Here is a 27,024-nt window from a genome sequence, read left to right as displayed (position 1 = left end):
TGTGATACGCAAGCATGGTTCTGTCAATTGGCAGTTCCCTGATACATTATCTGGGCACTTCTGTGTTTCTTACTGCATTTCTGGGAAAACTGCCTGATTTCCAGGATGTTTCCTGAATTTCAAGCTGAGAATAAGGCATATTGCTGCTGCTCTCACCTGTCCCTTTGCTATTTAAAAATGATTGTGTCAAAGGCTTGCTGTAATATGTACAACGCAGACCCTGGCATTTCAGATGCTTTTATACCTGAGGTTTGTGTGTGTATATATATAATGTAATTTTTATTTACTTTTACTTATCAACATTATGGCTGCAGTGGTGGTAAAATGAGTATCACCTGGTGTAGGGAACCTGTTTTGTCAGGGAGGTTGGACTCGATGATCTCTTGAGGTTCCTTCCAACCCCTGTGATTCTATGAAAATGGAAGTGATGGCCCTTTGCAAACTAAGAATGCAGTGCTTCTCCACAGAGTGCATTGCTGCTAAGGACAGGCAAAGTAGAGTGGTTGGGATTTGTCATAGATTTGTCATGTCTGGAGGTAAGAGTGAGGGACCAAAGAGCAAGGAAGCTTTTTTAAGCTGACTCTATTTTAAAGAACCAATGCTAATTTTATTTAATATTGCCACACTGAAATATATAGTTCATTTGCTTTAGAACTCATTTGGTAGCCCTTCTCTTTGATTGTATTTGTAGATTTTGTTATAATTCAGCTGGAGTTACAAATGAAAAAGCAATATACAGCCCTCAGTTACTAGGATTTTCTTTAAGTTGTCTTTCCTAAGCCTGAAGACATTTAGATTACAAGCTGCTTGAGATAGGATCCATGTTATCATTGTGGCTTTTGAATGCTGCTGTAGTATAAATGTTGAATGCTCATAAAAGAACAAGTTAATCCTGCTATTATTTTATTTTATAAAACAACTCTTTACAGTATAATTTGTAAATTGGCATCATTTTGGGAAGGGGCATTTTCATGTGAAGTAATTACCAGGGTTTGGGTTTGCTTCAGTAAGACTATAGGTTACACCCAAGTTGTCTCAGGCATTTGTATACTCTCATGACCAATTCTAAATTTGCAGGTCTACTTCAGCAGTCAAAGTGAAAACACAGTAAAATGTAAAAATAAGTTTAAAATCCCTAAGTGATCACACAGGCCATTCTGACCACATGTCAGCAAAGTGATCCCTTCTTGTATACGTTTTTGCCAACTTCCAGTACTCACAGTGCCAGATCTGCTTGATGCTGCTACAGTCTCAAATTAAAATGTTGGGAATTTAAAACATCTGTTTAACATCTGTGTTAAAACATCTGTGTATTTTTAATATTAAAATGACACGACAAAGATGGAGAAAAGTACATAGTATCACAGGAGTGTTTCTACATACATGAATGTCAGAAAAAAGTGCTGTCTCTACTGAGGTGCACAGCAGAAGAATGAGACTCAGACAAAGTTGGAAGAGGGAGGTTCCAACTGGAAGAAGCAGCCTTTCACCCTGAGGAAAGGCAGAGTCACGGGGCCTGGACACTGTGCAGGATCCATCCTTTAGGGTTTTCAAGAGGGACTGGACAACAGTGAACATCCAGATCCAATCTCACAGCTGCCCTGCCTGCAGTGAGAGGCTGAACCAGGGACCTCTCAGAGACCTTTCCAGTCTGAATGAACCTGTGATCCTGTGGCATTGCCACACACCCCCTCTGTATTAAATACAGTTGCTTTAATATACGGCTGACATATCTTAAAGAGCACTTTGGGCTGCCATGATGTTTTGAAACCAACAGTACTTCATTGTCATCTGACTTAGCTTGACCTATGAATTTCTTTACCACAAGGAGGGTGTTACTTCCAGTGGTGAATGCTGCTGATACCTATTGTTGAGCCACACAAAATATTTGCAAACAAAAGCCTTTCAGAAATACTTTTGCAATTGATAGAAATTAGTCATGTAGAAAATAGATCATCTTAATCGTTACTTTTGTTGATCTCTAAGTGTTTTGTGATATCAGTAGTCTAGTTAGTGCTTGAGATTGCCAAATCTTATGTTTATATGACTATCAAAGCATAGAAGACTTTATTTAGATGTATTTCCTTTGACTTTTGCTAGGTGGTATTTTGGTAAAATGGGCAGGAAGGATGCAGAAAGACTACTTTTAAATCCTGGAAACCAGCGTGGTATTTTCTTAGTAAGAGAGAGCGAAACCACTAAAGGTGCGTGTATCACTGTCTCTTTTTTCTTCTTCCTCTCCCACCCTCACAAAGGTGAGCACAATGGGCACTGTTGTCTCTGTTACATTATACACACACACATACATATAACAACAATGGGGAAGATATATATGCTTTGTGGAGGTGAGGTGCTGGCACAGCTGCCCAGAGAAGCTGTGGGTGCCCCATCCCTGGAGGCACTCAAGGCCAGTTTGGATGGCAGCCCTGCCCACTGCAGAGGATGGGACTGGTTGGGCTTTGAGGTCCTTTCCAACCCAAGCTTTTCTATAGTTCTGTAATTCTGTGCTGTTAAATGTTTGGTGAGGCAGCACGTACGACTTTTTTTCTAGGTGCTTACTCCCTTTCCATACGTGACTGGGATGAGGTCAGAGGTGATAATGTGAAACACTACAAAATCAGAAAACTTGACAATGGTGGATACTATATCACAACCAGAGCACAATTTGAATCTCTACAGAAGTTGGTGAAGCACTACAGAGGTAAGCCTAAATTCTAGCTTGTGCACGTGGTGAGGAAGAAAAACGTAATGTTTTTCAAATTAACTATTCTAAACTTTCTTCTTGATTTTGACAGACAGTAAGTGCAGTAGTTCTTTCATCAACATTAGGATGTTACTTTTGCTATAGTGTTACCATTGACAATCTCTGAAGCTTATTTTTTCCATTTTCCAGAACACGCTGATGGACTGTGTCATAAGCTAACAACTGTGTGTCCCACGGTGAAACCACAAACACAGGGACTAGCAAAAGATGCCTGGGAAATTCCCAGAGAGTCGTTGAGGCTGGAAGTTAAGTTGGGCCAAGGATGCTTTGGTGAAGTATGGATGGGTAAGAGCTTAATGTGGTACCTTTCAGTTATCTCTGTGAATGTTTCAGTAGTTTTTTAAGTAAATCAATTTCAGAATCTTTAAAGGTTATCTCATAAGTAATTGAAAGAAAAGATATGTATTATTCTTAGTCACGTGAAGTTAAAAATATTGTTCAATACAGCTAATTTAAGATTATTCTGTTACCTAACAAAACAGAAGCAAAAATTAAAAAAAAAATAGTTTTAGCAGGAAATCCATGGTTTTGTAGTGGAGAATAATATTTTATTTGCCTCTCTAGGAACCTGGAATGGAACCACAAAAGTAGCAATCAAGACACTTAAACCTGGTACCATGATGCCAGAAGCTTTCCTTCAGGAGGCTCAGATCATGAAGAAATTACGACATGACAAGCTCGTTCCACTGTATGCCGTTGTTTCTGAGGAACCAATCTACATAGTCACTGAATTCATGACAAAAGGTGTGTGACAGAGTGGTCCAAAGATAGTATATTTAAAAGATTATTTAAGATCCCAGCAACAAATGAAACGTTTAATTAATGTTGGGTTTAAACTAGCTGAAGTACAAGTGATAATTCTGATTAAATTAAAATGAGCAACGGTTGACCTACTTGAAGCAGTTCTGATTTAGATCATGGGTGGAGACATTATTTTTTTGCACATCTGTGTCACCCTTGCTAATCTTCCAAGTACATGGTTGATTTTTTTTCCTTTATTTTTAGTGAGTATTGCCTGGTTCATTTAATTTGAGTGGCGTAGCTGGAGTACTGTTACAACTGATATTCTTGCCTTGCTGATAAGTCATGCTGATGACTGCAGCATCAGTCAATTTGTGGGGTTTTTTCTTTGTTCATTTTGTTTTTCTTTTCTATAATGTTTTCTAAGGTTGGCTTTTTAAAATAGCAGAATCCAGCCTTTGCATCTCCTTGATTTCAGTCCTTCACCCTTCTTCCCTCGCTCTTTTTCCCATGCCCCTGCTCGTGATATGGAGATTCAGAGATTCAGTCTGAGTGTGGAAATAAACATTATAAGCATATCAGTATTAAGAAGAAGCAGATTTTCAAATCAATTCTTTCAGTTCCTGAAAAATGGCTGCTTCTCTTCACCTCACAGAAATCTTGCTCTCCTGGTAGGAAGTAGGAATAATGCCAAAACCCAAGACAGCAACCACTTGTGTTCATTATTCCACCACACATATGTTTCTTGGGTTATTCTTTTCCACGTTTGAATGGATTTTTTTAAACGTTTCTTAAGCTTTAAAACAGAGAGAGAAATAGAAAATCTAAAAGGTTTCTTCTGTTTTGTCGTTCCTAAATAACAGTAGCCGATATCTTTGTTGGATCTTAAACAGCCATGCAAAGTCAGTTTTCATTGTTCAGAAATCAGGTTTTGGCAAGACAGTCAGGACAAACGATTGCTTTCTAGGGACATTACAGAAGCTAAATAATTGGTAAAGCAGTTGCATGTTTCTTGAGAACATACATTTGAAATACCACTGAAAGTTTCTGTTGTCAGAGATGAAATTCTACCATAGTCGTGAAATTATTGTCTTAAAACAAGCACAGATCCTTGGCATTCATTTCAAATGTAGCTAATGTTGTAATTTTATGGGCATCATTCTGTTATAGAAATGGTAGAAGATAATGCATTGTAGAGAATGGAAAGTACTTTTGTTTTCTCCCATAAGGAAGAAAAAGCAGCAAAATAATAGCTACAGTTCCAGAGTCATTTATCTAGTATACAATTGAAACTGGAATTGGAATTTAACTCAGTTGAAATTTAACTAAGAAGGTGGGGTTTTTTCTGTTGTTTGTTTCATTATAAACTGTGGGGAAAAAAGTCCAACTGGGATGCCAGGAAAATCAGGCAAAATCCTCAGGCATTTAGTTATCAAATGGTTATTTACTTAATTCAGATTACTGAACACTAATAACTAAAATGAATACCAAACTGCTTGGCTCAGACTTGCACTAAGTACCAGTGCAGTCTACTGGAGACGTACTCGTTGAGTTGTGTTCTGGGAAGTGAGGGCTTTTCAAACTCAGGTATTGGAAGCTGGATGCATTAACTGTAACGTCTAGGGGAGAAACAGCACAAACTTATGTTCATGTTTTCAGGTCAGGTTAATGGGTGCTTTTCTGTAGTTTTTCACTGACTTGTGTCGTCTTTTACAGGCAGCTTACTAGACTTCCTAAAAGAAGGAGAAGGGAAGTACTTAAAACTCCCCCAGCTGGTGGACATGGCTGCTCAGGTATTTTGTATAGGCCAAGAAAACTGGGTTTTGTACTTAAAGAGGAGAGCTGATATCTGATATAGATTTAAATAAGTATAAATATTGAATGCTGTGGCCATTGTATGCTTTTCTTTCTTGGACCTTCTATTGTAACTTTTGTAATTTGTCAAAAAGAAGTCACCAAAGTTACAGACCAGATAATGGAGAGCCAGACTGGTGCTAACCAGTGCAGCAAGCTTTTGCTATGCTGTACTTCCTATACTTACACAGAGAGAATGGAACTAAAGTAAAAGGATATAGCTTAATGCTTGGGATAAATGTACGCAGTCATGAGAAGTAATTTTAATTAAACTTTATTTTTAAGATTGCTGATGGCATGGCTTACATTGAAAGAATGAACTACATCCACAGGGATCTCCGGGCAGCCAACATTCTTGTAGGAGACAATCTTGTGTGTAAAATAGCAGACTTTGGTCTAGCAAGGTTAATAGAGGACAATGAGTACACTGCAAGGCAAGGTAAGACTTATTTACTGAATAAGTAAGTCCAGTTACCTTAAAATTATTTAGAGCTACTACATTGAGCAGGATGTCATTATATTCTGTCTGCATGAATAATGTTACTTGTGTTTTTGCAGCTATTTTTGGATGTCGTTCTGCCCAAGTGCAGGTTTTGGTGAACTTTTTATTGTTTAAAGTTATTTGTTGGTTTTTTTCAGAAAACATTTTGAATTATTTTGTTTTTTCAGATTAAAACTTAATATAGTTCGAAGAGAGCTGCAGTTCCCAAGCAGATCTTCATTGCTTCCTGCAAATCACCCCACATCTTGAAACATATTTATAAATCTCAGAGGTCTTAGCTGCTTCCAAAAGTTATAGAGTAGTTGCTGCTCCAGTTTGATTTCCCATTTGAAATACAGAAGTACCTTGAATTTGGCCAACAAAGCAAACTGTAACAAATGCTTTGAGTGCAGTATTATTTTAAAGTGTAAGTAAATGATGCGTGAAGAAGGGGAGGTCAGATATCTGTCTTTTTAATGTTTGCAGGAGCTAAATTTCCAATTAAATGGACTGCTCCAGAAGCAGCGTTGTATGGTCGGTTTACAATCAAGTCAGATGTGTGGTCGTTTGGAATTCTACTGACAGAGCTGGTAACAAAGGGGAGAGTGCCATATCCAGGTAAGAGGAAAATCTGGTAGGTTTTGTTCTTTCTGGTGTTCTGTGCTTCTGAAGTTACCTTTTGTACTTTTCTTACTTCCATCCGGAGCCCACAGTAGATAAGCAGAAATAAAAACCTAGTCACGCTTCACTGGTTCCTTTGTTCACAAAGCTACTTGTTATATTTACATTTTAACTATCAGATGATTTTTAAAGTATTTTAAAATGGTAGCATTTGTGAATATGACTGATAGTTCTGTTCAGATTAGTGGGTGTTGTTATGTTTTCCCATCTATCTGTTCCTGAAAATTCCACTTTATGCATTTTCCCAGTAAGCGTCCTAGAGTGAACCTACCAGACAAGTTCTTGAAACTAAACGTATGTAACATGTTCTACCAGATATTTTGCCATGAGTAGAATTGTAAGGCAGTCCTGCTAGGCATGTAACGCCTCCTTCTTGGCCTCATTTCAAATTAAGTGGTCCTTGAATGGAGCCCAAGGGAGGCAGAAAGTGCTTGTGCTCAAGTCTTCTTTTCGGAAGAACGGGCCCAAGACACTAGTGAGTGCTCCATAACAAAATGTACATGTGATTATAAAAATGGAGAAGTGCTAAGGAGTGAGGAATTACCACTGCAGTGAAATAATTTTTAGAAAACGCATTTAATCCAAAATTAAAAAAAAATTCTTTATAGAATTATCTTGATATGATAGATTCAGGTGCACATGGTGACCAGTATCATCGCCCTGAAAAGCCTTGTCTGTCCTTCGTATAATGTTATTCAAAGCTGACATGCTTTCCTTTTATTAGGAATGGTGAATCGGGAAGTTCTGGAACAAGTGGAACGTGGGTATAGGATGCCTTGCCCTCAAGGCTGCCCAGAATCTCTCCATGAGTTAATGAAACTGTGTTGGAAGAAGGACCCCGATGAGAGACCAACATTTGAATATATTCAGTCTTTCCTGGAGGACTACTTTACTGCTACAGAACCACAGTACCAGCCTGGGGACAATTTATAAGCCAACAGTCTATATAACATGCACAAATCTGCCAAATGTAAAAGACTTGCAAAGAGTTCCTGACGTCTGTAAGGAATCAAAGGAAAGAAAAACTTTGCTACTTTGCATGCTCTTAATGGCAAACTGGAATTTCATAATGCAGTTGCACAAAACCACTTTTCGAGTGTTATAATCTAATTTACCAATGACATGTCTTTATTTTATTTCCTATTTCCCAACTTATTTCAGGGTCCAAAGGAAGCGTACTGAAAATGTGAGGTAGTAAAGAGTGTTGGTGCGAACGGTAGCAGAAAAAAACAGTGTTCCACATCCTTTATTTGTCCAACATTTAATCACCTTACTGAAGAGGGAATTGTCTGGAATTAAAGTGATCTCGAGGAAGGATGTTTTTAAAGCAGAAGAGCTTTGTGGGACCAAGCAATTCCATTCCGATTCTATAAAGCTTCCTGCGTCCAAAATTACATGCCCCCCAGATATGGTACACCCGTATTTGATACATAGTCTTGATCTTTAAGCTTCCTTTTTGCATGGACTGATTAGGGTAGGCAGGTTAAAAGAGAAATTGGAACAGTAAGTGACAAACTTGATCCAAAAGGTACACCTCGATAGTGAAATTAGAGAGCATAACGCACTGTGTTAATACTTGTATTAATTATAACTGGAAAGTAGCATGAGAGATTTTTTTTTTCTTTCTGCATAGCTAATCAAGAATAATGAAGGTAACTAGAAAATGAGGTAATATTTTATAAAATGACGTGATAAAGTATGGTGATATTTGAACTTGAAACTGTGTGATACAGTCAGGGGAGGAAATCCTTGAATACTTCAAGTTCCAATCCGGCAGTGAGCTCTGACGTGGGAAGACCACCTGAACAAAGCTCACCATGAGAGCAAGGCTGGAGCTGGTGAATGGGCGCTTAGTCCTTCTGCAGAGACAGATGTGGTACTGTTGTGTGTGGCTCATATGTGTTAGTAAGGGTGGGTGCCACAAGCGTTAGTTGTCACTAGTTCAGGGATTCGATTGCACTTTTGCTTTTCTTGACTATTGAGACACCCTAGACACAGTTGCTCTTCCCTCTTACGCCCTTCCCACGGAATTATTTAACTGAAAATAAACAAAAGAAAATGTGAAAAATATATTTTCTCCCTTTAGTTTTTAATACTGTCCAAATATAGTGACATTGAAACGTGCCGGCAGTCGGCCCAGCTCACACTACATCCAAATTTATTCTCTTTGGCTACTGACATATTGAGCAATAACATCACGTCTTTTACTCAGCAATTTGCATGGCATTTTTGAATTTCTGATCGAGCTTATACGCTCTAATTTTGAAACACTAAACTCTTACGTAGCTGTCAGGTTGGAATTTACATTAGCATCGTAAAGCTATCCAACAAATGATTTTCAGGAAAGTTGGTGATACAGCTCTGCTACTAAACCTACTGTTTTTCAGGAGTTTATACTCTGTCAAATCCAGCTACCAAACGCATCTTTGTAAGAACAGTGCCATCGTTTTCCGTCTTCCTGTCATCACTCATCACCTGTACGTCTGTGGTTATCCAATTTTAAAAGGGCTTTATGTAAGAAAAACAAAAGAAAGAAACAAAAAATAAAATAAAAAAAAAGTTAAAAAAAAAATACGATGGAATTTTAATTTTTCTAAGTATTTTAAAATAAATAACACAATCATGTATTAATACAGCTATAACAAAAAAATGCCAAAAATGACACTGGCGTTATTTGGATTTTAATTACAGAATGGAACAGTTCATTGTAATAACACTTGTATAGCAAAGGAATAAAACACTAACTTAACGAACGCGTTCATTGTAAATGGTTGTGTATTATAAGACTTCTCCAAAAGAGTTTGTATGTTTATGGAAATGTATTTGTTTCACCTGAAGATCTTGATGATGTGGTTCTTACCCTAACGGAATTTAAAATTCACGTTCACACTTTTTATATAAATAGTAATAAGTTTAATGATGTAACTAAGTATTTTTATAAAGTATGGCATTGTTGAACTGTTTTGCAGAATTGGTTCAAAATAAATTTCTCCTTGATTGCATCTGCTTATTTGGGAGGGGAGGAGAAGGGGAGGGGGGAATGAAAGCAGAGTGGGCTTTTATTTTTAATGGTAACGATCGTGTAACTCATGGTAATCTGCTCTCCGTCCCACCTTCACCATGTCTGCTCTTGGTGGGAGGCCTGCAGGTTGTTTCTGTCATTTCTGTCACTCATTTTCATATTTCTGAGTAAACTTCCAAACTTAACAATGTATACGTTCATACTGTTTAGATAAAATACTTCCCTATTTTAGTATAAAGCATCGTGAAAAGGACCTCACGTGTTCTCATCCATGCAGCCACTGAACTGTCATCTTGCTGGGCCCGTGGCCAGCTCTTACCACTGAACACTAGCCTTAGAAAGGGCCTTAAGCAAAGAAAGCCTCCTGGAGCCTGCTGGTGCCTAGAGGCGAGGCAGAACGCCGCCTTACCCACAGGCAGCTAGGACACTCTTTGTTCTGAAACGCATCATCTACGCCGTGTTGAGAAACTATGGAAAGTGAACATAAACTAAACGTAATGAGCCCCCGCTCTTGTTATTTATGTTGATCTGTTTAATCCAATAAAATCCTCTTTTTTTTTTTTTATATGTTTTCTGTGATGTTGCTGTAGCTGTGTCTGCCTGCTTAGCTCTTGTCTTGTACTAGTGGGTACGCGAGTGAATGTCTAAAAGGGCAGGAACGAAAGCCAAAGGCCTCACGGCAGCTGTGCGGAGCAAGGCCAAGGGAGGAGGCATGATGCTGCTGGTGTCATCTCCTCCTTGTGTTTTGGAAAGGGGGTTGCAACTGCCACAAAGGAGCTGAAGAGCTGCTTCTCCCCCCGTGCAGTGGAAATGGAGAAGGGCTAACGCCAAGTGCTTCTGTTTTCTGTGGTGGTTGTGTCTGCTTAGCTCACCCTGCCTGCTTCCTTGCAGCTCCTCTTGGTGTTAGTTACGGAGTCCCTGCGTAAAAAGAATGAGCAGCATTTTCCAGAAGGAGCCTCGAGCATTTTGTAGGAAAAAGTGGTGCAGAGACATGCTGGTCTCTGAATCCGGAGCTGACAGGGATGTTGCTGCTGGAGCTCAGCATGATTGATGGCACTTTGGCTTAGCTTGGCATCTCTTTCCCTGTGGATGTGTGTGGGTGTAGGGTTATAGATTAGGTTTCCTTCCCCTCCATTTGGTGCACTGTGCCCTGGAACCTACCAGAGTTCATTCAGGCATTCCCCATAGGGTCATTTAGGGAACCCACACTGAACTGATTTCCCGTGTCAGCTTTGAATGCAAACATTTGCTGCTTGTGCATAGCAGGTTGGTTATTTAATTTTAAAATTCTCTTTTAAGTCATATTTTCTTCAAATCGTAATAACCACTTGAGATCAAAGTATTCCCAGCACCGTGTACTTTTGCAGAACACAGTCCATCTCCTCCAAGTATTTTGTTTCAGAGCAGAAAAATTACCCCTTGTTACGCTTCCTATTTGTGCTTCCTAAAGGAAAGGAGCCAGTTACCCCATTAAACTCAGCAGGGCCTGAAGAGCAGACTGCAGGTTTCAAAGGGAAACCTGAGTGCCCGGCCTGAGTCTCTTGCTGCAGAGTACATGCTGATGGATGGACCCCTGACAATCCATCCTGTGCTTGCTGTCAACTCACTTTTCCCCGGACCTCAGCAGGTGCTGGGGGCTGCATTCACCCTTTGCTCAGTGCCCCCCACGCTCATTCACTTTTCAGCAGTCTGGTGGCTGCTGATGCTTCTTGGTTTCACTGTTTGGAAGCACCGAGGAATGACTCACATTGGTTTGTGTCCAACGTGGGCTTTCTTTCCTTCATGCTAAAGAACTGCAGGAGCAACAGAAATGGTTTACAGCGTTTTTATTTCTTGCTGTTTGTTAAGGCCACCACATCAAAATCTGTGTATGTCACTTTGCTGCCTTTATCAAGAGACTGCTGTTCGCAAAGGAAAGGGTTTTTCCACTTGAAACCAAAGTTAATTACCTTCACTGAGTTTGATTATAGTAATTAGACCACTAATAGGCAAAGTATAATCCCGTGTGCCTCTGTCGTTAGAATGGCACCAGCCATTGAAGTGCTTCAGAGTTGAATGGGTTTTCTAAATACTGAGTGGCTTTGCTTACATAAACATCAACCTTGTTTATGCAGAACTCTTCCTGCAGGCAGTTGTTCATTCCCTGCCCTGTTTGCAGCTGCACTTCTGAAGCAGAAGTGGGTGCCCCAGACCATGGAATGAGCAATTCCTCCGTTGCTGCTCAGTCTGGTGTTTCACTGATACTGCTACACACAGTCAAAAACTTCCAGGCCATCAGATGGACATCTTCAAAACTGTGACCTGGTGATAAGGCTTTTCCTCTCTTAGAATACGTCTGCAATTCTTTTTTATATATAAATATACATGTATATATATATATTAATTAATATAACAGTCTGGCAAGTACACGCTGTTATTTTGAGCTTCCCTAAGGATTCATCATTATTCTTAGTCACCCTCAGATGCGAGTCTGCACGTCCCCTAGTCTGTTACCTGCTGCTCCAGGTCTGATGATACGCAGTGCTGAACACACTTCGGTCTGCACCCAGGGTGAGTGGAGGGGAAGTTCTCTCCATGGTGCAGGAAGGAGCCGAGGCACTGCCTAACAATGTGTCTCGCACAGAATCATACACAGAGCACTGGTGAGGCCACACCTCAAGGACTGTGTTTTGGGCCCCTCGCTATTAGAAAGGCCCTGGAGCATGTCTGGAGATGGGCAACAAAGCTGTGAAGGGTCTGTAGCACAAATCTTATGGGGAGCAGCTGAGGGAAATGGGATTGTTCAGTCTGGAGAAGAGGAGGCTCAGGGGAGACACTATTGCTCTCTGCAGTGACCTGAAAGGAAGCTGTGAGGAGGAGGGGGTCAGCCTCTGCTCCATGGTAACAGCAACAGGACGTGAGGGAATGGCACGAGGTTGCACCAGGGGAGGTTCAGGTTGGATATTAGGAGGAATTTCTCCTCAGAAAGAGCAGTGAGGCAGTGGCCCAGAGAGATGGTGCAGACACCGTCCCTGGAGGTGTTCAAGAACTGTGTGGATGTGGCACCGAGGGACACAGCGGGCACGGTGGGGATGAGTTGATAGTAGCACTAAATAACCTTTCTGGTCATTTCCAACATTAATGATTCTTTGTTTGGCAGCACAAAGCAGGCTGATGGCTGGGACAGAACAGTTACTGTGCCTTGACTCCCTGTTGGCTTAAGGGAAAAAGGAAAAGGATGATAGCCGTGCCTCAAGCAGTGACCATCACTCCATCTATACTAATATGGTTTTATTATGCTCTGCTTTTTTAATTTTGTCGTCCTTAAACCAGCCAAACAATTGCACAGATTTTGGATATACTGCTGTTGTGCTAACAAAAGTTATGGCAAGCCATCTTTCCTTCAAAGGTGGGCCTTTCCTTCTTCCTCATTCTCAAACTGTTTTATCAGTTCAGACAGGAGCAGCTCAGGAATGTACCACCAATCTGTGGAAATTAAGCTGGAGGGGCAGGCAAAAGGATGAAACCCACACAGCAAGAAGAAATTCTTCAGTGTCATTTGGTATACACGCTTGCTCCCCAACAGAAACCCTCCAAAACTGCCCGCCTGGGAAAAAGGGGTGAGCTAAAGCACAACTGCACCTGATGAGAACCATTACTCTGCAGCCCCTAGAGAACAGGAAGGGGCCGTGTGAGATACAGCGTGGTGCATGCCAGCATCTCCTCGTGTCCCAGAGCAAGGAGATTGTGCTGTTCTCTGCTGCTTCCAAGGAGTTTTCCAGTTTGCAATTCTCTTACACTGAAATAAATGGGGAGAAGAGGGAGGGCTAATTCAGCAAAATTGATCTATTTGGTCAAAATTACGGCTTTCGAGGAAAAAAAAAAGGTCAGAACTCCTTCAGTTTCTCCAAGGAGCAGTCTTTGATGGGCCATTTATCACAAATGTTCCAGAAGAAGCATATGTTGAAGCACTGAAATCCTGCCCACACAGCACCCTACGCTGCATGTGCTGCTCTGACTAACAGGTGAACTGGGTCTGAATGTTTGGTCTGACAACAGTACAGTTTTAAATGATGTGAGAAACAGGGAAATGCTCACAGCCAGTGATCAGCCAGTTCTCACTGCTAACTCCTCAACACTGAGAAGCTTTGCAGGATTGGGTAAAAATATAACTTTGCAGATAGGTTCTGGGAGGTGAAAACCATGCCCAGTGCCATTTAACTAATTCTCCCAGAAAAGCACAGTGTTGCAGTTCTCTCTATTCCTTGGGATATACCCAGAGAACATGAGTATTGAGAACTGGGTATCAGGGTAGAAATGGAGGTCTCTTTATATTGGTATATTCTGATCCTCCTGTGCAGAGGACGTGGTTAGTGGGCACAGTGGGGATGGGCTGATGGTAGGACTAGATGATCTTAATGGTCTTCTCCAACTTAAATGATTCTATGACTCTATTCTATGCTAACAGATGTTCCATCAGAAACACAAAAGAATGCAACTGTGACTGTGATTGTACACAGAGCAAGCAGAGCACCATGCAGCCCTATCCAGTATAACACATCCCTGGCAGGAGCTCATGTGCAAAACGTGGTCTGGACAGGGTTGTGGTGGTGGCACAGAGTCCAGTTGGAGGCCTGTACTTAGTGGTGCTCCTCAGGAGTCTGTGCTGGGTCCAATCCTGTTCAACATCTTCATCAGTGACCTTGATGAGGGGACAGAATCCACCCTCAGCAAGTTTGCTGATGATACAAAGCTGGGAGGAATGGCTGACATGCTGGAAAGCTGTGCTGCAAGACCTGGGCAGGATGGACAGTTGGGCAGAGAGGAACCAGATGAGGTTTAACAAGAGCAAGTGTAGATTCTTGCACCTAGGGAGGAATAACTGCATGCACTGGTACAGGTTGGGGGATGAGCTGCTGGAGAGAAGCTCTGAGAAGAGGGACCTGGGTGTCCTGGTGGATGACAGGCTGGCCATGAGCCAGCAGTGTGCTCTGGTGGCCAAGAAGGCCAATGGGATCCTGGAGTGCATTAAGAGCATGGCCAGCAGGCTGAGGGAGGTGATCCTCCCCCTCTACTCTGCCCTGGCGAGCCCTCACCTGGAGTACTGTGTCCAGTTCTGGGCTCCCAGTACAAAAAAGACAGGGATCTCCTGGAAAGAGTCCAGCAGAGGGCTACAAAGATGATAAAGGGCGTGGAACACCTCTCTTATGAGGAAAGGCTGAGAGACCTGGGTCTGTTCAGCCATGAGGAAAGAAGACTCAGAAGGAATCTGACCCACGTCTACAAATATCTAAGGAGCGGGAGGTAAAGGGATGAGGCTGGACTCTTCTCAGCAGTGTGTGGTGATAGGACAAGGGGAAATGGCCACAAACTGAAGTACAGGAAGTTCTGCACAAATATGAGTGGGAGCTTCTTCCCAGTGCAGTGACGGAGCAGTGGCACAGCTGCACAGGGAGGTGGTGGAGTCTCCTTCTCTGGAGACGTTCCAGACCCGCCTGGACGCCTACCTGTGCAACCTGGGCTAGGGAGCTGCTTTGGCAGGGGGTTGGGCTCCATGATCTCTGGAGGTCCCTTCCAACCCCTACAGTTCTGTGATTCTGTGACAGCGCAGCCGGAGCTGCTGGTGTTGATATTCCACCATAGCCCAACCGTGGCTAACACAGCTCCCATGTTTCTCTGTGACTTGGTGCTCAGCACTGCACACCAAGGGATACCGTACAAACGTTTTGTTATCAGTTGCCAGCAGCTCTTCTAGCAGCTCTTGTAATATGTTAATTTGGAGGACTTCAGGCCTTGTCATTTTTTCACTCGCAGTGCTACAACGGAGTGATATTCAAAGAGCTTCTACAAGCTAGAGCCTTCAGTTATCTTCCAATTGTCAGCCACAGGCAGGGAAAAGTGGATGAGGCTCAGTCTATGCCACTGATGGCCAAGGAGTTCCAGAATAAGGCTCTTCAAAATGCAGCTGTAGTGAGAGGATCTGTTTCCTCCCAACCTTTCAGTAGACTTTCAGTGCCACCCACAGAAATCAGTTGGAAAGCACGAGGGATAGGAAGCTTATACATCCAGGAGTTAAGACTAAGGACACATCCTTCCCTCAGAAGGCCAGTGGGTCCCTTTCAGGGATTCCCAGAAGGCCTAAGTGTCCTGTGTTCAGCCTAGAGCAGTGCTCTGAAGATAGCCTTCAGTCATACTAGCCCTCTTTGCCAGCAGTGAACAATCCCCACGCTCTGTAAATCCTTTGAGTACCTCATGTTTAAGTCTATACATTCAGATCCCTTGAATATTCATTTTCCCAGCCTGAAAATATAGAAGTCTGAGGCTTATTCATTTAAAATGCTTATACTTCTATTCCCACTAAAGCCTGCTCTGTAATAAACCATTTGCCTTCTTATGTCTTGTTTCATCTCCTGAGCAGCATGAGCTATCTTGGGCTTAAAGGTACACGTATCATTTCAACTACTATCAGTAGTGAATTGTGCTGATAAAGGTGATATTTGGGTTGATTCCTGTACAGAAAAGCTGTGGCTCTTCCAGAAATACGTATAGTGGCCTGCTGCCACATTAAAGCATGCTGTGTATGTATATACACGTGCACGAATAGACCATTTTTCACTCCTTAGCTCCACACAAGCCATTCTGTTACACGTTCCCTCTGGCTACACTTGCTAAAACAGCCCGCAGATTCCATCTCAAGTGTTGCATAAACTGATTTCCAGCTAAAGGAACTTAACTTGCTGAGTGCAGGCAGTATGGTCAAGTGAACCTGCAACCTCAACTGTCTTTTTATATTTTTAGGAGGACGTAGAGAGCAACGATATTGTCTTTCTGGAATTCTGTTTGGTTGGGCTACATCAGAGAGAGAAAACAGTAATTTAGTTTTAGTTAGTCCTACTGCTTAGAAGTCAAAACACAATTCTTAGTAGTAATATCCTGAACACAGCTTCAGCAGTAAGTAAAGGCAGAAAGGTGCAACTAGTTTTACAGTGGAAGTTGATTGTTGTATGTAAGGAGATGCAGGAAGTTGCTGCTCATAGTAGCATATTTTGGACCACTAAAACATACTCATAGAACGATTTGGGTTGGAAGGGACCTTTAAGACCATCTGGCTCCAACCCCCTGCTACAGGCAGGGACACCTCCCTCTAGACCAGGGTGCTCACAGCCCCATACATGAAGGGGGCTCCCACAACCTCTCTGGGCAACCTGCTCCAGTGTTTCACCACCCTCAGTAAAGAATTTCCTCCTATTATCTATCCACTCTAAATGTGCCCTTTCAGTTTGAAGCCCCTTCCCCTCATCCTGTCACTACATGCCCTTATACAAAGTCCCTCCCTAGCTTTCCACTACTACTTTCCATGTATTCCAGAAGATTTTTTAAGAAACAAAGCTTTATTAAACATAGGTATTTTAAGACTTCTATAACCTTGAAAGAATCCTCTATGGTACATAAAAAGGTTCTTCTTTTCAGTACTAGGTAAAGCATGCAAGCACACACAACTCAAATAATAGCCAAACAGTAACTGAAACAGCCACTGCCAACTGAAACAACGAGTAGAAAACTATTTCACAAAGCCATGTAAAAATGGGATCAACATCTGCATACTACATGCATTATTTAGAGAAGGAATAAATAATCCAAACTCAGCTCCCAATACCCAAATGCATGTTATGAAGCAGAGTAGAATTCCAAGTAGAAAAAACAGCAGTATGTTCCCTGTCTATACATTTGTTCTGTTGTGACAACTTAGCACTGAAGACAGTGTGGTCTATCTTTCAATAATAAAGCACATACCTTTAGAACTACATTGAAAAACACTGTAACTTCAAGTACAGAGGAAGCTAAGTAGCTTAGGTAGATTTCCACATCAACGGGATATGTTCCATAGCATTAAACAGCCATCTCCATCTTAATAGGTGGATGAGGATTATAACCTTCAATCTGAAAGTCTTCTGCCTTGAAGTCACTGATGTCTTCAACCTTCCGAAGTATTTTGAGTCTGGGTAAAGGTCTTGGCTCCCTTTGAAGCTAAAACAGAAGCACGTCCTAGGTTAATTGTACAGTGCTCATAAATACTCAGAAACTCTGAATTTATATCACAATCTCATTAATCTAAATTCGGATTTCCCCACGTGCATTCTGCTTCTTTCTCAGGAAAGAAAAACGATTACAATACAGTTTGGCGTAATCTACTTTAGCATTTTGATTAGGAGCAGCAGCATCCCAACGCACTGCGAGCAGTTTCAGTTTGCAGAGCGATTCTAGTGGGTGCAAATCAGATTCCTTCCAGACAAAACTAACTTGGGAATTCTGATGAAGATGTGCATCAAACGTGCTGCAATTTCTCACAGGAACGTTAGGGCCCAAACCAGTAGCCACTTCTCTGGGTGGTTTTGAGCTGCATGAATGGTGAGGATATTCTCTCCAAATAAATTCTTATTTCCTTCTGCACCGTATTACTTCCTGAAGAAAACACAGTCTTACCAGGCAAACAGTAAGACTGATCAGCTGATCTGAACTGACGAGATATCCCTTCTTGATCTACTTAAAAGACATTTTAGTGTGCCTATCCTAAAGATTTGTAATGATGAAGCCAAAAGTAAGGGTACAGACTCTAGATCTTCAACTTAGTCCTAGAATAGTACATTTTGATCTGGAATAGTATACACACATTCCTTTCAGCCATGCCTGTATTTATTCCTGTTTACATACTTAATATGTAAGTATATGCAAGTTCTACACAGGTTAGAGAGCAGTTTGCTATCACAATATCTGGTTTGGGTACTATAGTTTTTAGGGTAGAAATGTGAGGAAAAACTATGCAAATTAGTATCTGGAAAACAGTATGTACACTACAGAGACAACGTGGTAACTGACAAGCACTGTGGAAGATTAAAAAGTACACAAGAACACAGGATGAGTACTTACTTGAACTTTTAGAGGCTCCACATGATTCAGATATATGTGAGCATCTCCTAAGGTGTGTATGAATTCTCCAGGCTGAAGAGAAAGCAGAATACATGACAGCTACAGAGACTGAACTGACACTACTGATCTGCTCATCTGTTTGAAAACAGATGTGGCAGTGGCACTGGGCTTTGTTTCATACCTCATATGTATTATCAGCTCAAGACCTTTCAAACTACCAACTGTGGCCACTGCTAAACAATGTAGCTTGTGCCAGTTTAGTGTCACAAGCTTTTAGGTGTCACTCACAAGCTAAACCCCTAAGCGTTTATGGAGCATTCAAATGAGTTCTGCAGACTTCTAAGTTCCATGACTTGGCAATTCCTAAACAATCTACCATTAGATAAATTTTACTAGCTCTTCTACCCATCTCTGGCCAACATAGATCAGCCCTTGGATATACCACGCTAAATGAGATAAGCCATGAGAGGAAGTGGCTAAAGACACCTAGTATCTCCTGTCTGCTCAATATTTTAATTTAATGGGAACCTTTTTTTTGTACACACACATACATATAACAATATATTGATTTCAGTTCAGACAGTATCATGTTGAGGAGAAAGAGTGAGGGACTAGAAGACTCTGGTGTCAAGTACAAGGATTAAATAGCTTACCTTCAGCCCTGTGACATGGGCAATCATGTATGTGAGCAGTGAATAGCTGGCAATATTGAAAGGCACTCCTAGTCCCATATCTCCAGACCTCTGATACAGTTGGCAAGACAATTCACCATTCAGAACATAGAACTGGCAGAGAGCATGGCAGGGTGGCAAAGCCATCAGAGAAATATCTAAGAATTACAATACAGGAAGAAGGGGAGGGGGAGGAGAAATCAGAACTGCATTAGTGTCATAAACTTAAGACAATGCAAAAACTGAACAAGCATGAGATGTGGGAAGCACAGTTTGACGCTGCTATCATTCTGTTGCTGCTTCTCCTAAAACAAGAGCACCTGCTGCCTAAGCAATTAAGACTGGGTCATGACAAGCTGTCTCCTGGGCTGTGTGATCAGAAAAGTCATAAATAGATATTCTATAGAACAGATCTGTGCCATAATGCTGCACAGCAGTTGAGCTTTACTCACCCGGGGGAGCCAACTATTTCCCTAAAGAGTAAAATTAAACATGTACCCCAAAGCAACTTACAACTGCTTCACCTTACTTCTCACTGCAATGTAACTTTATTGTTTGCTGAGATTTAAACCTGACAAATACATCCAGAAAACAAAATATGAGTGTTTACACTTAAGACAGTAAATTTACAGCTAGTTTAAGTAAAGCTTTAACTCGCTCCTGATACGTGAATGTTTAGCTTTAAATACAGCAGCAGCAGCACGTGGAATCCCCTTTCAGAGACACTAATGGAAAACGTTGGGGGATTATTATTTTTGTGTGTGTACAGATCTACTGCTGCTGGAGTAAAAGAACCTCTAGCACTAAACTTGTTTAGAAATAAGCCTACAAAGTGAACAGGCTCACGTACACCCAACAAGGTAACACTTCTCTAGCTCTGTGTTTTTACCTAAGTTTAATATATACCTAAAAAGACCGATCACGTTGCTTTGGTACACTACTTGTTTTTTAACCTTTTTAACTTAAGAACTTCTGACTCTGAAAAGAGACTGTACGTTGAAAAGCACTGAGTAGCCACATACATCCCTCACTTTAATCTGGAGAGAAAAACGTGGAAGTAATGGTTGAAAAAGTTTTGAGGTTTGAACATGAGAATTAAGCAGAAAGAAAACTGACAACCCCTGATCATTTTTACAGCACTCAGTGACCTACATTTCTACGAGTTAAAGAACAAGCAAAGACACTAACATGGAACTGATAGTGACACAGCACTTAGAATATAGTCCATATACTTTTACATGCAACAACATTCCCTTAAAGTGCATGGTTCAGTACCTTTGGGATTCCAAGCACACATAAGCATTCTTCTGTCATCTGGATTGGTTTTGATCATCTCAATCACTTTCTGCAGCTGATCAACTCCTTGGTTGGAATAATCTGCAGAAAGATACCAAGTATGATCTAAATCAGATTCAAATCATCATCTATTTTTAAAGCCCAGCCCACACCACCCTACTGGAAAGTGACACCCAGATGACAGCCTCTGAAGATTTTATTGAAACTCTGAAAGCACCTGAATTTATCTGTTGGCACTTTCCAAGCATACGTTATGCTTGGTCTTTCTTTGGGTGCTCTAAGGTTTGTGAAGTTCTCATGACTGTATTAGAATATGTCCAACTACTGCTTCTGAGTGCTTCCAGTACCTTTAACATTCACTGTAAATGGATAATTGCTACCTAGGAAGGTTTTCTTCCAAGCATCAAAAACAAGAAGTCTGCACAAATGCTACACCCCAGGTTGCAGTGGAAATATATTAATTGTACAAAACATGTTACTTTATCATTTCTGAGGATGAATGATACCTAAAAAGGACAAAGCTGTATTGGATTAAGCAACAGATAGCATCTAATATTCATGGTTTTTGAAGTAATTCTCCCCTTCTGTTTCTATATTAGATGTCTTTGTCTATGGCTGTTAAATTTACATGCTACAATACTCCTACTAAAAAAAAAACATAAAAATCACATCCAGACCAGTAATATGGAGTGCCATGCATTCTCTGCATGCTTAGAAGAAGAAAGCCTTTGACAAGTGAATATATACATCTATCTAGCACTCACCAAGGTCATTTATGAAAACTAAATTTCCGTAACATTCAGAGCCAGAAGGCACAGGATATTACACTTCACCCCGTGACCCTTGCTGGCTGATTTCAGGCTTGGTATCAATTATGTAGAAATTCACTGGAATTAACAGCAGAATGGATACCAGAATAAAAAGAGTCATTTGTTGTTATTCATTATTCTGACTCATGCCAGTGAATCAGCAGGATTGGTAACTAATTTTTTCTAATAACTCTTCTTGCTGCTCAATACCAAATTACAGTTACAGGGAGAGAGACCCAAGCTGGCTGGCAAACAGCATGGTGATAAAGGGTTACCATCTCAGGTATTACTTCTGCCAGCAGCACTGAGCCAGAAGCTTTTGCAAATGGTTTTGTTAGATCCTGAAGCTAATTACCCATCCATTAGGAATGGAATTTTTTCTATATGACGTGGGAACTCAGATCTTTTAAGTTAGGAAAGCTAAAACATTTTACTAAGTTTTTAGATTTGACAGCTCACTGTTTGCATCACTTATGTTTGGGTAGAACTGTACTCTGCCAGTAGTCAATATGCCAATAGTAAGTACAGTACCTGTAACTAACGTCAACTTAGAGAATATACTGACCAAAAAAAAAAATACAAGAGGAAAAAATATATTCTACCAGCGTTAAAGACCATGTGCACCAGATAGGCATATATATATACTTTTTTTTTTTCACTCTTCTATTAATGGCACTCTTTTTTTTTTGACATTCTCTCCTTCAATAACTTAGGAAGAATCACCCAAACACTTCAAAGTAAGTTTAATGGATCAATTCCACTGAAAATAAAGATACTGCATCACGTTGTACTTTGTTCCAGCTATTCTACCCGCAGTCATCACCCTGCTTTGTTCCAGCTGTAAAATGGAAAAATCTTCCTTTTCCACAATGTCCCAGAACACATGGAACTAACATCACTTCCTGCCAGCACAAGTGCATCATGGAAATTACTTCACTATGGAATTAGCATCCTTTGTTGGCATTCAGAGAGAGCAGCCTTTGTTCCACTGCTGTCACTAAGCTAGCTCACAGTTCTGGACTGCAATACAGATGTGCATCTCTCCATCTAGCAGTGACCATATCATCTCTGCATCGAAGTCAAAATGATGTATACATTATGTATCATTCCTCTGTTCTATAAATACCAAACTATCATAAATAAAGCTAAACCTTTCAGGATAATTAGATTTAGTTAATTAAAAAATAAAAAACAAAATCCACTCTCTCAGGCACACTATTCATTCTTGTTTTCATTTCACACTGTGAACAGTCCTTTTAACCATAGTCCAATTCATCCACAGACTTCTGGAAGTGAGTTACCAGTCATTCTGCTAAACAATCAAGGCTGTGTTTTTTATATGATTACCTGTGTGCATGTCTTTGTATTCTGCTCCAAAGTGCCTCCACTGGAAACCATAAACTGGTCCCAAGTCCCCCTCTTCTCTGGTGTAAAATCCCTGTTTATCCAAGAACTCACGTGATCCATTGGCATCCCAAATCTTTACACCCTTTGCAGAGAGCTCTTTGGCATTTGTAGAACCCTGCAAAATACAGACAGTATAGAGTTTACCTCCAAATCCCAGAGTAGAGAACACAATTTGACTCAGAAGCATTAAGCTTTGCTAGTCAGCAGATTTCTCCATTTTTAACATTAAGGATGGCAAGTCTGATTAATGCATTAGATGCTATTTTTGCACTTAACAGAACAAATCTTAGAAGTACCTTACTAGACTTAAGTGTAAGGTGCCAAACTGCTGCTGTTTAACTCAAGATTCTTCTTTGAACACACAAACAGAACAGTCTCAAGGTCACCTGACCACGTATCATTTCACATCCACAAAGAACAAGATTTTACTCTTCAGGCAGATAAAAGCAGACAAAAAAGCAGACAAAAAAGCAGGGCCCAGATGCGGCCTTTCCCAAGCCACCTCTGTTGAAGTTCAAGTCTTAAAGTCCCTTTTGTTAACGTGACAAAATGAAAAATATGGCAAAACAAACTAGAAAAGTTTCACTGAATTCTGTAATGAGTGCCAATCAGTACTCAAAAATCCAATATAACAAGTGTTCTGTCTGGGGGAGTGTGCAGTCAGAGGTAAAACTCTGTTCAGAGATAAAACTCTGAAGTTCAGAGGTAAAACTCTGAAGATACTTAAAAAAAATATCTGTGTTTGAGAGTCTTGCTGTCTAGCCAACTGTTGGCTAGATTTTCCCGCATCAGCACATTGTCACAGCATTTCAAGAAACACTTGTACTGCAACATATTATCCACAGAATTTTAGTGCTCTTAACTGCAGCTATTAGCACCATTGGGTGCCATTTTTTACCACTTAATAGCCTAGCATTTACATCAGTCTTACTGCACCTGTGGTTCCTCACTGCTTGTTTCTGTTCAAATCAATACAAGCTACCTCCCTATTGAAAAGCAAATCATTAGACTGTTTACAAATTACAATATTATTTCTTAGGTAAACTCTAATAAAAGACTGAATTAGGCTTTTTGACTGCAGGGTATCGTTAAAACAGCAAAAGCTCTCTCTGTACCAGACTATTTCTCTTAAAAAGAAAGGGAAGAAAAAAAATGTTCTGATTTGTAACAATGCAATAGTGTTCACCGAAATACACGGAATGTTTTGAAAACAGTGGTTTTGTATACGTGAGCTGCTTTGCTGTATGAACAAAAGCACCTGCACTCACACCAAATTCCTTAACCTGTTTCACACCAGTACACTGGATTGATGCCATTCTCAGGCCTACTACTGCTAGAGCCATCCAGGTACGGCACCTTGATGAACCACAGCAGCTCCTCCAGCACTCCTTTCCAGAACACTCTCTTTGTTGTCAGCAGCGGGAACTGATCTGTAAAACAGTTACAAGGTGTCAGGGACTATCAGAGATTTGTTGGGATGAAAACAGAAAATCACAGGGTTTGTAAGGGACCTCAGGAGGCCACCTGTTTCAACCCCCAGATAAGAAGGTGCCCTACAGTTGATTACACAGGAAAACAACCAGGTTTGCCTTGAATATCTCCAGAGGAGACTCCACAGCCCCTCTGGGCAGCCTGTCCCAGTGCTCTCCCACCTTCAGTATAAAGGATTTTTTTAACACTCAGATGTAACTGCTGGTATTTACTTTGTGCCCAGTGCCCCTTGTTTTCACACTGCGCACTGATGGAAAGAGCCTGACTTCACCTGCCACAATAACTTATGTTTTCAGCACGCAGAAGGCAATGCCCCCATGTGACACTGAGCTTTTCTGTTGGGATGTGTAACACTCCTACTGCAACCAAGGCCATCAGGTGCCCGAGATTTCTTCCCCTGCCGAGCAGCGCAGTGACAGACAGAGGCAAGGACCTACACAGGGAGCCGCGTAGGCATTTGCAACGGGGAACAGAGCCTTAAGTTAAAACCATCCGTCCCACAAGCACCTCCCGCTCCTTCCTTCAAAGCACAAAACGCCCCAGGGCCGTGCCGAGCCGCCTCAACGCGGGGAGCGAGAAGATGGCGGCGATGCACGGCAGGGACCGAGGGGCTGCGTGCATGCAGCTCCACGGCGGTGCCGACCTCTCAGACTGTACCGCGCCTGCATGCCGAAGACGGAGATGGTGCCGGTGCCCGTGCGGTCCTCCTTTCGGTGTCCCTGCTGCAGGATGTGCCGGACCTGCTGCAAGTACTGCTGCTCGCCGCCCTCCGGGCCGCATGACGGCTCCTCCGGGGCCGGCATGGCGGGCAGGAGACGGCCCGGGCAATCACCACAGCCCGCCGAGCCCGCCAAGAGCCTTCCTTCCCGCGCAAGGCGCGCAGGGGCGGGCTGCCGCCTCCCACACCTCCCCGCCCCTCCTGCTCAGCGCCGCTTGGGTGCTGCTGCTCACGGTGGACGAAATGTGGAGGCTGCAAGGCAGGCTGAGCGGTATTGCACGCTCCCCTAGCACGCAGAGGACTCACAGAGCCCGCACTTAGAGCTCGTGGCAGCCCGTCTTCCTAAAAATACCCACCTGAAGTGAACGTCACTGTGACCAAAGGACGCTGTAGGAGAGTTCTGCTTTCCTTAGCTTGAAAGAAGCACATCTGGGTTCTTCTGGGAGGCTGCCATTTTACAGACAGCAAATGTGGCTGGGGGGTGTGGGATGAGAATACGAGAACCCAGCTCCCACTTGGCTGCCTGACCAAAAAAAGAGATTCTCAATGTTGCTTCAACGATCACAGAGCTGTAGTGGTTGGAAGGGACCTCTGGAGATCATCCAGTCCAACCTTCTGCTAAAGCAGGCTCCCTGCAGCAGGGTGCACAGCCTCTCTGGGCAGCCTGTTCAGTGCTTTGTCCCCCACAAAGCTACGAGGTTCTTCATGTTTTTACACAATTTCCTGTGTTCCAGTCTGTGCCCATTACCCCTTGTCCTGTTACTGCACAGCACTGACAAGAGCCTGACCCCATTCACTTGACTCCCACCCATTAGATATTTATAAACTGTGATGAGGTTTCTCTCTGCCTTCTTTTCTGCAGGCTGAGCAGACCCATTTCTCTCAGCCTTTCATCATAAGGGAGATATTCCAGGCCTCTCATCTTCATCATCTCAGCCCCTCTGCTGGGCTCTCTTCTCTCTCAGAAGCTTCCTGTCTTCATTGAACTGAGGAGCCCAAGTCCCTACTCAAGCTGGCCTTCAGTGTCGCTCCTTTTACAGCTGCTCTCCTTTTATGCTATACCTTCTCTCTGGCTGGCTTTAGTTGAGTTTCATCTTGCCAGTATCAGCTCCTTTCCCATTTTTCAGCATAATTTTGTGTTCTGAATTTTGCCTTACATACAGCTCCTGGTAGTGTCATCTGAAGATTTCCAAAATACATTCTCTCTGTTGGCCAAAACAGTCCTGTTCTTCTCTGCATATTTCTTTGTTATACTGTGTCTTAGAAGTTTAGTGTTTGGTAAGAGGTACCAGATAAAGCCCAACTTTCTAACAACCAGTGTGATTACGGGAGTTACGGCTGCTTCATCTCTCAAGATTAGTATTCTGTAATATAATGGAGGTTGATTGGAACGGGGACTGTGAGCTAGAAAATATTAGTTTTTCCATATTGCAGACAGGAAAATGTACTTTTCCACTACTAAAAAAATAAATAAAACAATGAAATTGCCATTTTCCTTTTGCCTCCTGTGTGGTTTTATACATTTTGAAATGCATACATTTTATTTTGCAAAGATACAGTTGGAAATGGTGAATGTAACTGTGTGCAAAAATGTTCAGTCACAGCCAATGAAACCAAAACACCTGAGGCTTTGCTTCCGAGAGTTGTATCTGTTCTTAGTTATGTAATTTGCAAATACCGTGCAAGCTAAAGACAAGAATGCAGGAAAAGGCAAACATCTTTTCTGATAAAGGGTTCCCTGTTAATTATAGCTCCAAAGGCAAACTACAAGTAAAATGTGCCAAAGGCAGAAGACTTACTCATTGATGCATATTCAGAAAAGTCATCTAATGTGTGTTACAAACATCAAAAGCAACTGGAAGAAGAAATGGAACATTTTCATTGGAAAATAATATGCTATATGCATATGGTAATCTGGTTGTTTCAGGCTTAGCTGAATGTGCAGTATCTGTAGGGAACAATTCTGAAAAGGCTTAAAAATGTAACTGAATTTAAGTATGCAAATAGGAGTTATTTGCATGTTTACAGCTAATTATTTCCTTAAATCTTTGCATAACCAGAGCCATAGCTGGTTATTTAAAGGTTACCTAATTTGCAACATAAACAACATTTTATTTAAACACATGGCTCTCAAAGTGGGCTTGAATTTGTATTTCAGTTAAAAGATTGCTACAGTCATCAG

At 41.6% G+C, this 27,024-nt stretch overlaps 2 protein-coding genes across 2 annotated transcripts in view; one reads left to right on the top strand and one right to left on the bottom strand.

Moving 5' to 3' along the window:
* The window catches only part of YES1 (YES proto-oncogene 1, Src family tyrosine kinase), a 50,062-nt gene extending 40,503 nt beyond the window's left edge, over positions 1 to 9,559 (top strand). Inside the window, exons 5-12 of the mRNA XM_065752246.1 lie at positions 2,101 to 2,204; positions 2,552 to 2,701; positions 2,894 to 3,049; positions 3,329 to 3,508; positions 5,222 to 5,298; positions 5,645 to 5,798; positions 6,327 to 6,458; positions 7,246 to 9,559. Coding sequence (XP_065608318.1) covers positions 2,101 to 2,204; positions 2,552 to 2,701; positions 2,894 to 3,049; positions 3,329 to 3,508; positions 5,222 to 5,298; positions 5,645 to 5,798; positions 6,327 to 6,458; positions 7,246 to 7,454 — 1,162 coding nt within the window. The 3' untranslated portion in view covers positions 7,455 to 9,559. The remainder of the gene's footprint in view (positions 1 to 2,100; positions 2,205 to 2,551; positions 2,702 to 2,893; positions 3,050 to 3,328; positions 3,509 to 5,221; positions 5,299 to 5,644; positions 5,799 to 6,326; positions 6,459 to 7,245) is intronic.
* Positions 9,560 to 17,388: 7,829 nt separating this feature from the next.
* TYMS (thymidylate synthetase) lies at positions 17,389 to 24,932 on the bottom strand. The gene is made up of 7 exons (XM_065751672.1): positions 24,768 to 24,932; positions 23,990 to 24,063; positions 22,574 to 22,748; positions 20,397 to 20,498; positions 19,104 to 19,279; positions 18,451 to 18,522; positions 17,389 to 17,550 (listed from the first exon to the last, which is right to left on the bottom strand). Exons 1-7 carry the CDS (start codon positions 24,925 to 24,927, stop codon positions 17,413 to 17,415), a joined length of 897 nt encoding a protein of 298 aa, XP_065607744.1. The 5' UTR covers positions 24,928 to 24,932; the 3' UTR covers positions 17,389 to 17,412.
* Positions 24,933 to 27,024: the final 2,092 nt, after the last annotated feature.

This window comes from Cyrtonyx montezumae, unplaced genomic scaffold (genome assembly GCF_038088225.1).
Source record: "Cyrtonyx montezumae isolate F1298 unplaced genomic scaffold, pur_monq_1.0 scaffold_8, whole genome shotgun sequence".
Classification (NCBI taxonomy): Eukaryota; Metazoa; Chordata; class Aves; order Galliformes; family Odontophoridae; genus Cyrtonyx; species Cyrtonyx montezumae.
Note: the sequence above shows the minus strand (reverse complement) of the source record. Positions and strands in the feature narration are given on the sequence as shown.

What these genes read in the sequence shown, in the direction of transcription:
- TYMS (XM_065751672.1), bottom strand. Translation starts at nt 24,927, where the DNA reads ATGCCGGCCCCGGAGGAGCCGTCATGCGGCCCGGAGGGCGGCGAGCAG. An exon ending in AGCTGCTGTGGTTCATCAAG is followed by an intron (nt 22,749 to 23,989) that starts GTGCCGTACCTG and finishes TGTATTTTGCAG; the next exon opens with GGTTCTACAAATGCCAAAGA. An exon ending in CCCATGTCACAGGGCTGAAG is followed by an intron (nt 18,523 to 19,103) that starts GTAAGCTATTTA and finishes CTTTCTCTTCAG; the next exon opens with CCTGGAGAATTCATACACAC.